The 16,214-nt window shown below is 50.9% G+C and overlaps 1 protein-coding gene across 4 annotated transcripts in view; it reads right to left on the minus strand.

The window, feature by feature from the left end:
- The window catches only part of NRF1 (nuclear respiratory factor 1), a 99,539-nt gene that overhangs the window by 23,609 nt on the left and 59,716 nt on the right, over window positions 1–16,214 (minus strand). For all 4 annotated transcript variants that reach the window (XM_071734287.1, XM_071734286.1, XM_071734285.1 and 1 more), the window contains exon 10: window positions 14,104–14,228. In XM_071734287.1, coding sequence (XP_071590388.1) covers window positions 14,104–14,228 — 125 coding nt within the window. The remainder of the gene's footprint in view (window positions 1–14,103; window positions 14,229–16,214) is intronic.

Raw genomic sequence — 16,214 nt, forward strand, 5'->3', positions numbered from 1 at the left:
CCAAGCCCCATCCAACCTGACCTGAGACACTGCCAGGGATGGGGCAGCCACAGCTTCTGGGGGCAACCTGGGCACCCAGGGGCTCAGCACCCTCACCCCAAACAATTTCTCCCTCCCTCCCTGCCCAAGAAACAGAATCCTGGAATGGTTTGGGTTGGAAGAGAACTGAAAGCTCAGCTCATTCCAACCCCCCTGCCATGGGCAGGGACACCTCCCTCCCAGATTGCTCCAAGCCCCATCCAACCTGGCTTTGAACACTGCCAGGGATGGGGCAGAGACTCTTTTCCTGGGCAACCTGGTTCTAAAGCTCAGCACCCTCACCCCAAACAATTTCTCCCTCCCTCCCTCCCTCCCTCCCTGCCCAAGATCTCCTCTCCATCTCCCCTCTCCCAGCTGCAAACCCTTCCCCCTCGCAGGGTCCCATCCCTCCAGGCCCTTGTCCCAAGTCCCTCCCCAGCTTTCCTGGAGCCCCTTCAGGCACTGGAAGGTGCTCTAAGGTCTCCCCATGGGATCCTTCTCTTCTCCAGCCTCAACACCCCCAACTCTCTCAGCCTGGCTCCAGAGCAGAGCTGCTCCAGCCCTCCCAGCAGCTCCAGGGCCTCCTCTGCACTGGCTCCAACAGCTCCGTGTCCTTCTGCTGCTGGGGACCCCAGAGCTGGACACAGCTTTACCCCAAATCTTGCCCCTCTCTCAGCTCACCGTGCCAGCATGCAAGGAAGATGAGCTGGGACCTCTCATCTGGGGCTCCCTGGAGCAGCAAGAGAAGGAGCAGAGCTCACAGCATCTCAGAATGGTTTGGGTTGGAATAGATGTTGGAGATTTCCTCCATGGGCAAGGACACCTCCCACTAGAGCAGGTTGCTCAAAGTTTATGTCAGCAGGATGAAGCTGTCCTTGGTTTGTCTGCTAGGAAGCTGGAAGGTCTTCCAGAGATGGGCTACAGCACCCAACTTCTCAGAGGGCCCCAAAAGCCAAGGGGAGGGGCTGCCACGTGCTGGGAGAAGTTTTGAATATGTTGTTAGTCCTGCCAGAATCCATCACACATGGATGGGATGCCCTGAAAAAGGAGAAGCAAGCACAGGCTGGTTGAGATCTCAACCCACCATCCAGCCAGTTGAAGATTTGTGGGTTTGAGTCCTCAGCTCCACTCTTGGGCTCTGCCAACCTGGATGGACCCAGCAGAAATGGCAAAAAGCTTTCTCCCCCAGCCTGTGGTCCTCTCGTGGGTACCAGCATCCTATTTGCCCATGAAAAAAGTCTGCTGGGACAGCTCAAGCCTCTGCTCTGGGTGAGGGTTTAGGCACAGAGGAAGAAGCCTGGAAAAAATGACTCACCAGCATCTGCCATGGGCCAGGAGAATGATGTGGAGGGAGGCAGCTTCCCAGAGCTGGCTTTCTGCCTCCACATGTGCCCTTTTCTTTAAGCCAAGAGCTATAAATAAAACCAGAGTGTGCTGAAGATGTGCAGCCTGTCAGGAGAGCTCCTCCCTACCCCAATCTGGGGCCACTGATGGTGCCACTACAGAGATTTGTTTCCAGAGAGGCCACACAAATATCTCCATCCCTTCCCATCCCAGTTCTTGGACTGGGAATAGTGGCCAGCAAGGAAATGTTGGGTTACCCAGCTCTGTGCTTCCAGAGGTATCCAGGGAAGATGATTGCCATTCCTTTTCTGCCTGTGTCCAATCTCATCTCTTTTAGACAAAAGGTTGCCAAAGGATTAGGATTCTTGCAGGCACCCCAAAGGATTAGGACACCCATCTCTTGCAGGCACCCCAAAGGATTAGGACACCCATCTCTTGCAGGCACCCCAAAACCTCAGCTGTAACCAAGCTGATGTGGGTCCAAAATCCTCAAATATCCAAGTCTTAGAGTCAGGGTGCCACCAACACCCAGAAACCTCACACAAACCTATGCACTCCCCAGTCATGCACGACTTAAAATGAGGAATGCACTTCATAAAGATGACCAAGCTCCTTCCTTCTCCTGCCCAATGTCCACTGTGGCTCAGCAAATGCAGAGTTGTGCAGAGCTGCCCATTCCACATCATTTTTTGCAGCCATCAGGCAGAACCCACTTCCACTGCAAGAAGGAGATTGAGGGGCTGAGAGTGTCCAGAGAAGGGAATGGAGGTGGGGAAGGGGCTGGAGAGCAAGGAGAAGGGGATGGAGAGTGTGGAGGAGGGGATGGAGAAGATGGAGAAGGGGTTAGAGAGGAAGGAGAAGGTTTGGAAAGTAAGGAGGAGGGGCTGGAGAAGATGGAGAAGGTTCTATAGGAGCTGGGGAAGGGTCTGGAGAGCAAGGAGAAGGGGATGGAGAGTAAGGAGAAGGTCTGGAGAAGATGGAGAAGGTCTGGAGAAGTTGTGAGGAGCAGCTGAGGACCTGGGGGTGTTGATCCTGGAGCAGAGGAGGCTGAGGGGAGACCTTCTGGCTCTCTGCAACCCCCTGAGAGGAGGTTGGAGCCAGGGGGGGTCGGACTCTGCTCCCAAGGAACAAGGGATGGGACAAGAGGAACTTTTGGCACAACTCAAGTGGTGCCAGGGGAGGTTTAGGTTGGAGCTGGGGAACCTCCCTGGAAAGGGTTAGGGAGAAAGGGTCTGGAGAACAAGGAGGAGGTTCTATAGGGATGGAGAAGGGGCTGGAAAAGATGGAGAAGGAGCTGGAGAGGAAGGAGGAGGTTCTGGAGAAGATGGAGAAGGGGTTGGAGGGAGAGGAGAAGGTTTGGAGAGCAAGGAGGAGGCCTGGAAAGTAAGGAGAAGGCTTGGAGAGAAAGGAGAAGGGTTTGGAGAAGATGGAGAAGGAGCTGGAGAGCAAGGAGAAGGGGATGGAGAGTATGGAGAAGGGGATGGAGAAGGGTCTGGAGAAGTGAGGAGCACCTCAGGGCCCTGGGGGTGCTGATCCTGGAGCAGAGGAGGCTGAGGGGAGACCTTCTGGCTCTCTGCAACCCCCTGAGAGGAGGTTGGAGCCAGGGGGGGTCGGGCTCTGCTCCCAAGGAACAGGGGATGGGACAAGAGGAACTTTTGGTACAACTCAAGTGGTGCCAGGGGAGGTTTAGGTTGGAGCTGGGGAAGAATTTCTCCCTGGAAAGGGTTGTCAGGGCCTGGCCCAGGCTGCCCAGGGCAGGGCTGGAGTCCCCATCATCCCTGGAGGGGTTTCAGACCCTGGGGATGTGGGGATGAGGGCCATGGGGTGGGGGTGGCCTGGGCAGGGCTGGGTTAACAGTTGGGATTTGATCCTACAGGTCTTTCCCAACCAAAAATGATTCTTCTATGATGCTCCATGAGCAAAGGGCATCTCCAAACATCCAGGAAGCTGAGAGCCACATGTCCTGTCACCCCCAGATTCCCAGATTTAAGGACCTCAAGGTGAGGGGAGCAGCAAAGCTCAGGACCTCAGTGAGGTACCTCAAAGCCAAGCTGCCAAGGCTGTTGTCACCATAAATTGAAACAAAATTCTGGAATGTGAACACCAGCACGGGTAAAGTCACATTAAAAGTCTCAATAAGAGATGGGAAAAAAGCAAGATCCAGGAGTGGATGATCTTGGAGGTCTAGTCCAACCTAAAATATCCAACCCAAACCATTCTCTGATTCTGTATTCTGTGATTCTTGGCCTCTTTTCAGTAAATTTCCTACACCAAGCTGCTCCTTCTGAAGCCAAGTGGATGACTGAGGGACAGAAGACACAGAAGCCTGGACAGATATCCTAAAAACACAATAATAAACAGGTTTCACATTCAACCTGGAAGATGGGTTTCTAGTCAAGCAGCACATTCAGTGAGACTGTTCCCACTCAGATGGACTTTTTACTCTTTCCTGGTGAGGGGTCACCACGGGAAGGAAGCAACTTGGGAAAGCAAGAACCCTCCACAATGAAAAAAAAGGGGAGAGGAAGGAAAGCCATGTCCCAAGGCACTTTTTGAAGCCCATCTCCATGGGGAAGGCTCTGGAAGAAACCAACCTGGCTTCCAGAATCCCATGTTCATCCCAAGCTGTAGCTAAGCCCTGGAATGGTGGGAGCAGCACCCAACTTGCTGATGGTGGAGCACAGGTCTTGTGAGGAGGAGCTGAGAAAACTGGGATCCCCCAAAGATGAAGCTTCCCAAGTGAATGAAAAGGAGAGAGGGACAGGGTGTCAGCACATCTGAATTCTCCAAGTGAAACTCAAGATCAGCAGAAAAAACTTCAGCTTTCTGTTACGATGGCAAAGATGGGAACTGCTTTGGGGAGTTAAGAACTGCTCTAAAAACTGCAGCAGCCACCAGGCAGCTTTTCTTATTTAAATTTATAAATAAAGAAGAAATCCTGCCCAGCCTGGAGTCAGTATCACCCCTGCTTCTACTCCCAAACCTGAACAAAAGGGAACATATTGCAACTACAGAGAGAGAGAGAAGGGCTGCTGCCTATTTCTTTAAATGTAATGTTAATGCCCTGTAATCAGCTTTAATTTTTAAACAGACCCAGCCCTCCCTGTCCATTTCCCCTAATTCAGGACACGTGGAAGGTAAATGGCCTCTGCTTAAACCAGGACAGTCTCAGTGGTGACAGCTGGAGAGCCTGTAAGTCTCAACTGCCTGCTAACAGGAATGGATGTCAAAACTCACCAGGGGAGGGGAAAAGGGGAGGGCAAGGGAGGTGCTGGAGATGCCATAAGGTCAGGGAGAAGCCAGGAGATAAAGGCAGACAGGGCACGGCTCATTGGAAAGTCACTGAAACCAACAGGACTGGGAAGAAACTCTAGAAGTGATCAAAGGACTTGGCAGTGACTCCCCAGCCCAGATGAAGTTGGTTTCCCTTTCAGGGTGTTGTTAACAGCCCCACAAACACATCAAGGAGGAAGGACAAGTGTCTTTTAGGGGACAGCAAACAGATAAATCAGGGATTGAGGAACTCCTGGTGTTTCCCTGGGATGCTGCCCTCTGTCTCTGCAAGCTCAAAGGTGTGAAAAAAGCAGCCTAAGGATTTCCAGCCTAAAAGAAAGCTGGGGGAGGGCTTTGGACACGGGGGGGTAGGGAGAGGAGAAGGGAAATGGGTTAAAACTTGAAGAGAAAGGGGAGATTGAGGTTGGAGATGGGGAGGAAATTCTGGAATTGGAGGGTGGGGAGAGCCTGGCCCAGGTTGTCCAAGGAAGTTGTGGCTGCCCCATCCCTGGCAGTGTCTCAGGTCAGGTTGGATGGGGCTTGGAGCCCCCTGGGCTGGTGGGAGGGGTCCCTGCCCATGCAGGGGTTGGGACTGGATGAGCTTTGAGGTCCCTTCCAACCCAAACCATTCCATGATTCTCTGATTAATGAGTCTGATCCCTGAGGAATGGCTTTGTTTCCTTATCAAACCCACAGTGGGAATTCCCTCTAGGCACAATTTGGTACAAGAACAGCATCAACAAACATTTACCCAGTGAGGATGCCATTGCCACCTGAGAGTTTGCCATGATGGAAAGAGCTGATCCTCTGCTCCTGAGGCTCTGAAACCAACTGCTAGGGAGCAGGAACAGATTGCCCAGAGAAGTTGTGGCTGCCCCATCCCTGGCAGTGTCTCAGGTCAGGTTGGATGGGGCTTGGAGCCCCCTGGGCTGGTGGGAGGTGTCCCTGCCCATGAGGGGGTTGGAACTGGATGAGCTTTAAGGCCCCTTCCAACCCAAACCATTCCATGATTCTGATTTCATGTGAGACTTGGACACTGAGCAGGGGAACAAAACCACCCAGGAGGCTCTTCCTGTGCTCCTCCAACACTGCTGCCTCTGTAAAGAGGGGAGGCATTTGTGGTACAGCAAGAGTGCTCATCACATAAAAACATATAAAACATTTTCCCCCAAGAAAAACACCTGATAGAGCCTGTGAGCCTTGCTCCCCCCCAAAAAAAGCCATTCCCCTAGTGACAGAATGAGGGGCAATGCCTTTAAACTGGAAGAGGGGGGACTGAGATGGGATCTTAGGAAGAATACATGAGGGTAGTAGGACCTGGCACAGGTTGCCCCCAGAAGCTGTGGCTGCCTCATCCCTGGAAGTTTTTAAGGTTGGATGGGGCTTGGAGCACCCTGGGCTGGTGGGAGGTGTCCCTGCCCATGCAGGGGTTGGGACTGGATGATTTTTAAGGCCACTTCCAACCCAAACCGTTCTGGGATTCTCTGGGACAATTCCATGATTTGGTATCGAGAGCACAGGATGAACAACAAGACTCTGCCTTTTGGGGTGGGGGGTGGTTGGAGGGTGGAAAAACTTCCCCATGATGCTGGGAATTAAATGCTCAGCATTTTTTTTGTCTGGTGAGGAAGTGGAAAGATGCACTGAGTGCTCTGTCTGTCTGATCTCCCTCGAGTCTCTTGGGGAAGCACTGGCAAAGCTCAGCCATCATCTCAAAGATGTGGTGGTTCTACAAACCTCATGAAACTGTGCAAATTATTAGGGGAAACTGGAAGAGGGGGGACTGAGATGGGATCTTAGGAAGAATACGTGAGGGTAGTAGGACCTGGCCCAGGTTGCCCCCAGAAGTTGTGGCTGCCCCATCCCTGGCAGTGTCTCAGGTCAGGTTGGATGGGGCTTGGAGCCCCCTGGGCTGGTGGGAGGTGTCCCTGCCCATGCAGGGGGTTGGGACTGGATGAGCTTTGAGGTCCCTTCCAACCCATTCTGTGATGAAAAGCCAAACTGTACCTAGAAATAACCATCCTGCATTTTATTATTATTAGGGTTGGACCAGATGATCCTTGAGGTCCCTTCCAACCTGACATTCTGTGATTCTCTGATCTCCAAGGGACTTCACCAAGGTCACTCAACAAGTCAAGGGAAGGCAGAAGCCCTCAGGTGTCACAGCACCCACCTCCAGCTCTACTCCAACAACCCAAGCAAGCTGTGTTGGGTTGTACCAAGCCGTGTAAGACAACCTCACAGTGGCCTAGGTAATGCCTGCTTGGTTGGATCAAAGGGAAAACCAAGACAGTAGGAGAAGGACTTGTCTGAGCCACTATTTTTAGCCCCAGTTGGTGGGCAGACAAATCCTAATCGTCAGCAGCAGCCGCCTCGTCATCCGTCCCAAGATATCAAACCAAAGCTGCCCGTGTCAGGAGGACAGCCTGAGCTGACTGCCCTGCCACTGCTGCCCAAGATTAGTGCCCAGGAGTAATGTAGGACAGCAGGAAAACCCAGGAGGATCCAAGAGGATGGGTTTAAAGCAGCAAGGCAAGGCACACCGTGCCCCAAGGAGCAGAAGTCACCTGCGCCGAAAGGTTTGGAGCAGCGGTCCAGGGGCTTGGGAATCCTTTGGCCTTCATCCTGCTGGGAAAAACCTGGCAGCACCACATTGACTGCTGCCATCAAACCTGTGGCTGGTGTCCCCCTGTCCCAAAACTGCATTTTCTTCACCAACCCCAGCCAGATGCTGACGTGGAAAGGGTGCAGATGCCGGGAGGGTTGAGCTGCAGTCCAGCACCCCCCTCCCCTCTGCAGGGCACACGCAGGGAACTGCGTGTACTTGACACAGAATAAGCTCCTTTTAACTGAGGCTTATGCCAACATATTTTACTCAGAGTGCATCCCGGCCTCGTTTGCTGACAATAATTCATTCATGTGCAGTGATTTGTCCTCTAGGAAATACCTCTCCCTGTTCCTGGCCCTGCTCAGCACACGCACCCGGGAACTCGTGCTCAGCCACTTCAATTCTCCTTACTGCCTGCCACTGACCTTCTCTTCTCCCTTATCACCTGAAACACACCTGCAAAAATGTTTTTCCTCACTTCTTCTTCAGTCTGAAATTCAACCAGACCCGTTTCAGGGTAATACTTCATTAAAAAAAAATCTGTTCCCACTGGGAAGACCCTAACCCCACTCTTTCCTTCCTGTCCACCTCAGATGCAATCAAGCTGATCTGCATTTTGCCAAGTTGCTAGTGACTCATTTGGGTTCCTCTTCCCTAAAAAGGGGATCCAACAGGAAAAAAAAACCACAATTTGTCTTGGTTTTATTTGGTTGAGGTTTTTTTCCCCATGCAAAAAAGCCACCAGCTAGAAGGAGATCAGCATGCTGCACCTCCCTGTCCTGGGGCAGCCAAACCCAGGCAGTTCCCTTTGCTGGGTTTGCCTGATGCATCTCCCTCTGCTTTCATGCCCAGAAAACTGGATCCTGACTCCCACCTTTCCCTCCTGGATGTGCTTTCAAGTGTAAAAAGCCTGCCCAGAGCTGGATGGGACTGACAACCCTGCTCCAGGGGGGGAGAGGAGGGTTCCCCATCTCCCATCTGCACAGCAAGAGGGTGGAGACAGGTTTTCACCTGACACCTTATTGATTTCCTGCAGGAAGCTCAGCAACCTCACTCAGAGCTGAAAGTTTTCCAGCTTGTCAACAGTTTCTGATACAGAAACCTCCAACTGATACAGAAACCTCACTGTAGGCTGCCCCTGAACTCCCACTTGTACGCCTGCCGTGCCACCACCAGGCACATCAGTGCCCAAAGAGCATCTCCAGCAGCCCAGGAGGAGAAACATGAGGAAAATCATAGAATCATAGAATAATTTGGGTTGGAAGGCACCTCTAAAGGGCATCCAGTCCAACCCCTGCAGTCAGCAGGGACACCCTCAACTAGAATGCTCAGAGCCCCCTCAAGCCTCACCTTGAATATCTCCAGGGATGAGACCTCAACCACCTCCTGGGCAACCTGGTCCATTTTTTCACTGCCCTAAAATATGCTTTGGGGCCAGGAAAAGGAGCAGCAGTGCCAAACAGGACCAAGGTAACAAGGAAGGATCCAAGGAAAGATCACTACACCTTGAGTCCTGTGTCCAGTTCTGGGCCCCTCAGCTCAGGAAGGAGATTGAGGTGCTGGAGCAGGTCCAAAGGAGGCAACTGGGCTGGGGAAGGGATCCAGCACAGATCCTCTGAGGAGAGGCTGAGGGAGCCAGCTTTTAGGATGTCCAACTTTTTAGGATGTCAGGGAGTGACAGGAGCAGGGGGAATGGATTCAAAGTAGAGGAGGGGAGATTGAGATTGGAAGTTAGGAAGAAGTTCTTCCCCATGAGGGTGGTGAGAGGCTGGAACAGGTTGCCCAGAGAGGTGGTGGAAGCCCCATCCCTGGAAGTTTTGAAGGTTGGATGGGGCTTGGAGCCCCCTGGGCTGGTGGGAGGTGTCCCTGCCCATGCAGGGGGTTGGGACTGGATGAGCTTTGAGGTCCCTTCCAACCCAAACCATTCCAGGATTCTATGACCTTCATGATCACAGAGTCCAACCAGGTCCAAGGAAGGGATTCTGCCCCTGTGCTCAGCCCTGGGGAGGCCACAGCTTGAGTCCTGTGTCCAGTTCTGGACCCCTCAGCTCAGGAAGGAGATTGAGGTGCTGGAGCAGGTCCAAAGGAGGCAACTGGGCTGGTGAAGGGATCCAGCACAGATCCTCTGAGGAGAGGCTGAGGGAGCTGGGGGTGTTGAGGCTGGAGAAGAGGAGGCTCAGGGGAGACCTCATCACTCTCTCCAACTCCCTGAAAGGAGGTTGGAGCCAGGGGGGGGTTGGGCTCTTTTCCCAGGCAACTCTCAGCAAGACAAGAGGGCACAAGAGGTCTCAAGTTGTGCCAGGGGAGGTTTAGGTTGGACATTAGAAAGAATTTCTTTCTGGAGGGGGTGATCAGCCATTGGAATGGGCTGCCCAGGGAAGGGGTGGATTCTCCATCCCTGGAGATATTTCCAAAGAGCCTGGATGTGGCACTCAGTGCCATGGGCTGGGAACTGCAGTGGGAGTGGATCAAGGGTTGGACTTGATGAGCTCTGAGGTCCCTTCCAACCCACCCAATTCCAGGATTCTGTGATTCTATGATTTGGTCTCTGGCTGTGTCTGTGAAATGAATTCCCTGATCACAGCTTGATTTCCCATTTTCCACTGTCCCTTCTCCTCTCAGAAACACCAAGCTCTTTCCACCCTGCCTCTTTCTGTGCACTATTTTTGAACTCCAGCTGGAGTTTGGAGCTCATCACCCCTTCCCACCTTAAAATGGGATCTTCAGAATGCCACACACTGAGCAAAACCCCAAAAACCCCAGGGCTTGGGATGACACTGAGGCCACCAAACCAACCTCCCTTGGACAGGGAGCCTCCTCTGTCCTTCACAGGCAGCACTGCAGGATGCTACAGCCCTGCGTGGGTTACAACCTAGGAAAAAGCTTCATCAATATTTCAAGATGAAGCCAGGAAGCCTGAGCAGCTTTCAACCCCCTGATCAGATCAATGTCAAACAAAAGGCTGCAGCATGAGGATGCTCCAGCCAGGTCCAGACTGCAGACTGGCAGCCTCACCTCTCCTTCCCAACGCCGATCGAGTTTCCCTCATCCAGCCCCGTTGAGCTGGGATGGCTCCAGCACCTGCCCATCCCATCCCACTGAGCTGCCCACTGCACACACCAAAAGCAGCCCCAGAGGGCAAAGTTTCCTCTGGCTGAAGCATTTTCAGCTTCCAGCAAACTTCAGAAATTGGTGATGCTACAGTTCCTTCCGCTTGCTTTGAATATCACCCGGCTTTAAATATTCTGAAGTCATGGAATGGTTTGGGTTGGAAGGGACCTATAAAAATCATCCAATCCCATCCCCTCTGCACTTGGCAGCCCCATCCAACCTGACCTGAGACACTGCCAGGGATGGGGCAGCCCCAGATTTTCCTTTTCTCATCAGAAGATCCCATCTGCTGGCAGCTGATCCTCCAGAGACTCCAGCACCACAAACCTCATCCTCAGGTTCTTCTGAAGGGCCTTTTGGGGGCTCAGCTCAGCTCCTCCATCCAGCCCTGAGAAGGCTCAGGACAAAGCAAAAGTTGGGGAGTGCTTTGGGTTCAAAGGGACCTTAAAGATCATTTAATTCCAACCCCCCTGCATGGGCAGGGACCCCTCCCCCAGCCCAGGGGGCTCCAAACCCACCCAAGGTGTCCATGAAAGCTTCCAGGGATGAGGGAACCCTAATTAATGCTCCTTGACTTAATGAGCATGGAATCCTGGAAGGGTTTGGGTTGGAAGGGACCTTAAAGCTCATCCAGTCCCAACCCCCTGCATGGGCAGGGACACCTCCCACCAGCCCAGGGGGCTCCAAGCCCCATCCAACCTGACCTGAGACACTGCCAGGGATGGGGCAGCCACAACTTCCTTGGACAACCTGGGCCAGGCTCTCCCCACCCTCAAATTCCAGAATTTCCTCCCCATCTCCAACCTCAATCTCCCCTTTCTCTCCAAGTTTTAACCCATTTCCATTGTCCTCTCCCTACTCCCCAATGTCCAAAGCCCTCCCCCAGCTTTCCTGCAGGTAAAATGGGACAGACACCTCCAGGGATGGGGCAGCCACAACTTCCTTGGACAACCTGGGCAACCAGGGGCTCAGCACCCTCACCCCAAAGAATTTCTTCCCAATGTGCAACCTAAACCTCCTCTTTTCCAGTTGAGCATTACTCTGCTTTAAATATTATTGCCTTTTAAATAGTGCTCCAACTCTTGCTCTGCTTTAACTCTTGCTCTGCTTTCATGCCAGCCACTTAAGAACAAAACATCTGAGGCTCAAACCACGGGGTCATCACTTCCAGCAGCCAGACTCACAGCAGCTGCTTTAGAGGAGCAAGAAAACCATAATGCACTTAGCTGGCTTGACACTGCATGGCAGCAGGAGATCTTATTTCCCTTACCTACCAATGTAACTGAGCACAAGATTATCTGTAGCCCTTTGGTGGTTCAGCCACGCTGCTGGGCTCCTTTGCTCCCTGGAATACTGAATTTAGTGTTCTGAGACATCCACAGGCATAGGGAAGTTGCCTCTTTTTAGCCCTCTTGGTTATCTTGTATCACTTAATTATTATTCAGACGCCAGAGAGAGGATGGGGAAAATACCACAAGACAGGAACAAAAAAAAAAAATTAAAAAAGATAATAATTACATCTAATGGCTAAAATCAATAAGATGGGGATAATTTTACATCCCCTCCAGGGAAAGGGGTGTGGGTAAGGGATTTGAATCCCTCAGAAAGGGCCTAAAGAATGGTAAGAGCATTCCTAGAGAGAAATATTTATTGGAAATATCAACAAATTAAGACTTAGCCAGCAACAGTGAGTTTGCTGGTTAACACCCTTACAGCTGTGGCAGTTCTTTCCCCCCCCCCCCAAATCCTTCCTGCAACCAATTGCAGCAAACCACTCTCCATTTCACCTCCTCCTTCTAAAAGGACACAAATAACCAAGTCCTGGTGTCCAGGAGGATGCTGAGAGTCCCAGCCTGGGCTTCAGGGTAGGGGGAAGGCAGATAAATCCTCGGTGGCATTGCCAACGCTGAAAATCCATCTGCTCTCCATCCCCAGGACAGAGGCAGCAGGAATGGATACCACCATCTCCTCCATCCCTGGGGGAGATATATTAGCTGGTTAGGTCAGGAAATGAACAGCATGGTTCTCCCAAGGACCAGAGTGCCCAACAAAGCCATAATACCACCCGAGATCAGAGCCAATCCAAGGAGAGTGGGAGCAAGGCAAAGGGGGCTGTGCAGAGAGGAAAAAAAAAAATAAAATGCTGCAGTCTCTCCCCTTAATGCACTTGAAATCCCATCTGATTTCCAACTCTGCTGCTACAAAAAAAAAAAAAAATAGAAAGAAAAAAATAATAATAATTAAAAAAAAAAAAAAAAAAGAGCCCAGCCTGCATTAAAATGCTCTTAGTGCTGAGGTAGAGTGACTCAGGAAGGGTGGGGAGGAGGAGAGGTGGGGAGGTGAAGCATCCAGAGGAATCCAGACCATGCAAGAAGCATTTTTTGGAAGCAGACCAAAAGGAGCCAGGGGTGCAGATCTGCTGAAGGACACCAACGTGCTCTTCCAAATCTGATTAGTTGCTGGTTTTGAGCATCCAGGGTCACATCCTTTGATAAACACCCATTGCTCATCCCCCCCCCCCCTCTAGCCAGGCTGCAGGCAAAGCCTCATACAACACAACCCTACTCTTCCCTTCAGAATCAGAGGCATTCCCAGCTCAGAGGACAGGGTTTTCACTTCGTTTCTGCTCCCTCTTCAGGCTGGCTGACTCCACAGCAAGAGACATCAAGTGGAACACCCTGAGTAAAATCACTCTTCCCTCCACTCCCCCTTTTTTTGGCTGCAAATTAAACATTGGTGGTTTTAAACCAAGCACTTGCCCTGTGAGGTGAGGATTTTGATGGAAGTCAAACTGGAGGTCTCATCTAGCCAGATTTCTGCTTCCCAGGCAGTGACAAAGCAAGAAGTCATCACTCTGCCACCCAACTGCACATGCTGCTCTCTCCTTTGGCCACCAGAGTCCAAACCCTCCCATCCTCGAGGCAATGTTTCTTTACAGCTTCCCACTATGGATCCTTTTTGGAGCTTATTTTGACACACCTCCCTCCACTTAATCCAAATAACCAGTGAGTTTCATCTCTGGAGTTGGGAAACATGGCAAAGGCATCAGGCAGAGGCACAGAGCAGCTGGAGGCAGTGGATGAGCCCCAGCTGGATGTTCCAGTATCACCTCTTGAATCCATTTCTGTCCTGTTTTATTGACTGCCAGCTTAGTTGGAACAACTGCAGATGCCACCAGACTTGCCAGAAGACACCCAGAGGTGAGAAACAAGACAGAGAATCCCTAGAACCAAGTGATTGACTGTGGTGGTGAGATGGGAAAGAAAGCAGGAGGCAAATAACCCAAGGGATGGCTGGAAGGAGTCAGCCAAGCAGAAAACAGTTGCTCAAGAACAGCCAAGAAGCACCCCAAAAAAATTTTTAGAAGGGAAGGAAATGAGGGGGTAAAAAAACATTGATCATATTCTACCACTCCAAAGTGAAGTGGTTTGGAGAGGAGTTTACTTGGGCACTGACAAGTTGTGTTAGTTGACCAAGTTTGCTAAACACTGTGAAGATACAGTGGGGAGCAGCTTTACCCCCCTAAAATAAATGAGCAAACTGGCAGAAGGAGGAATAGAAGGGAGCCACCAGGACTATGGAAGTAAACAAGAGGTTAGTGCTACCATTTTAAGTCACAACCAAGTTAGTGACCATCTGCAGGGAGGCAGAACTTGTGTGCTGGTTGAAAACTTGACATTTCCAGTAAAAGAGAGAAAAACCCCCTAGCTGAGAGCATAAAAAGTAAAAATAAATTCTTGCAGACTTACCATTGGCATCTTGGACTCCAGTAAGTGCTCCTACTGCTGCTGCAGTTTCACCAGACAAGACAATTTGTCCCCCACCTTGAAGGGTGGCTTCAGCAAGTGTGGCTACTGCATGGGCAGCTGCTTCACTGCAGGGACAGAGAAGGAAAAAGAAGAATTAGGAAGACCAGAAAACCCAGTAAAAACATTTCAACCAAGCACTGCATGTCAAGAGAAAAAATCCAGAAAGGAGGGGTATCTTACTAGGCCTAAATGAAGTTATTCAGAGGAGAAAATCTACTGTGCAGGAGAGCTACATGTGAAGAAGCAGCTTCTGCTGGCTTTTTTCTGCTTGCAGATCTCTTAGTCAGAATATATTTGGCTTCTTACCTTTGCATCCTATTCCTTGGGACTTTAAAAGCTTTCAGGTAATTTATTGAATTGTTTTGCTTGGAAAAGACCTTTTCAGATCAGCAAGTCCCCAGCACTGCCAAGGCCACCACTAAACCAGGTCCCTCAGTACCACATCTCCATGGCTTCTGAATACCTCCAGGAAATGTGGGTATGTTATTTCCTCCAGGAAATGTGGGTATGTTATTTCCTCCAGGAAATGTGGGTATTTTATCTCCTCCAGGAAATGTGGCTATGTTATTTCCTCCAGGAAATGTGGGTATGTTATTTCCTCCAGGAACTGTAGGTATGTTATTTCCTCCAGGAAATGTAGGCATGTTATACCACATGGCTCCTTCCTGCCTCATGTTTTTGGTACAAAACTCATTCTTTTGGCCCTGTCCCATCCCAGGTCTCTACAGATTTTAGAGCTCTACCCTTTATTATTGATTCAGCCCTTGTGTTGCAACAGACCCAGAGTTTTTACCATGTCCAGGATCACATCAGCAGCTCTGCATTTAGCTAAGATGGAGCACTGCTCCCCAGCCAGGGGCTTTAATAATTCTTTTTAATGAGTGACTGGTAGCTTAGCACAGGATTCTTAAATTTTTTCCTACGAATGAGGTCAGACCAAAGGTCCTCCTCGTGCAGCAGCCCTGCTGTGAGAACACCCAGGATCAGGTATTTAGGGAGGAGCACAGAATCACAGAATAATTTGGGGTGGGACCTCTAAAGGTCATCTAGTCCAACCCCCAGAAGAGCATCCCTGATCCTTCCTACACCCTCTCTGTTTCTGACAGCCAGTGATGTATTGATTTCCTACCTCAGAGCCTGCTTCTGGACCATCAGCTTGGATTTCTCTAATCCCCTTTGAAACCCACTTACACTTTTTGCTTCCACAACATCCTGTAGCAAAGAGTTCCACATTTCATTAGGTGTTGCATGAAGAAAAATTGCCTTACAGTGCTCTGAAAACTACTGCCTCAGCCTGGCTGGCCAGCCCCAAAATCCAACTTGGTGAGAAACAGATAATAAATGCTCCTTTCTGCTTTCCTCAGGATTTCAGAGACTTCCAGTAATCTCCTCCCCAAGCTGAAGAGCCACAGTTCACTTACTGTGCAAGGACTCCTCCTGGCTTCTGATCATCTTTATTTTTCCAAACATTTTCTAAATGTAAGACAACTCTTTGGATGGGGTGACCATTTTTCACACTATTCAAGATGCAAACACATCATGAGTTGGTCCAAGGGCCTAATCCTGGCTTGTTCTCTAGGCCTTTCCCTTTAATTCTCAGTGTTCCACTGATGATTTCTGCTCAGCAGTGATAAAACAAGAGTGGAACTTCCTGAAGGTACCTGGCAGCAGAGCTGTTTTCTCATTGGCTTTATACAGGAGATACAGCAACCTTCCAATATCTGAAGAGGCTCCAAGAAAGCTGGGGGAGGGCTTTGGACACGGGGGGGTAGGGAGAGGAGAAGGGAAATGGGTTAAAACTTGAAGAGAAAGGGGAGATTGAGGTTGGAGATGGGGAGGAAATTCTGGAATTTGAGGGTGGGGAGAGCCTGGCCCAGGTTGTCCAAGGAAGTTGTGGCTGCCCCATCCCTGGCAGTGTCTCAGGTCAGGTTGGATGGGGCTTGGAGCCCCCTGGGCTGGTGGGAGGTGTCCCTGCCCATGCAGGGGTTGGGACTGGATCAGCTTTGAGGTCCCTTCCAACCCAAACCATTCCAGGATTCTGTGAAATTCCT

This window comes from Heliangelus exortis, chromosome 1 (genome assembly GCF_036169615.1).
Source record: "Heliangelus exortis chromosome 1, bHelExo1.hap1, whole genome shotgun sequence".
In the NCBI taxonomy this organism is placed as follows: domain Eukaryota; kingdom Metazoa; phylum Chordata; class Aves; order Apodiformes; family Trochilidae; genus Heliangelus; species Heliangelus exortis.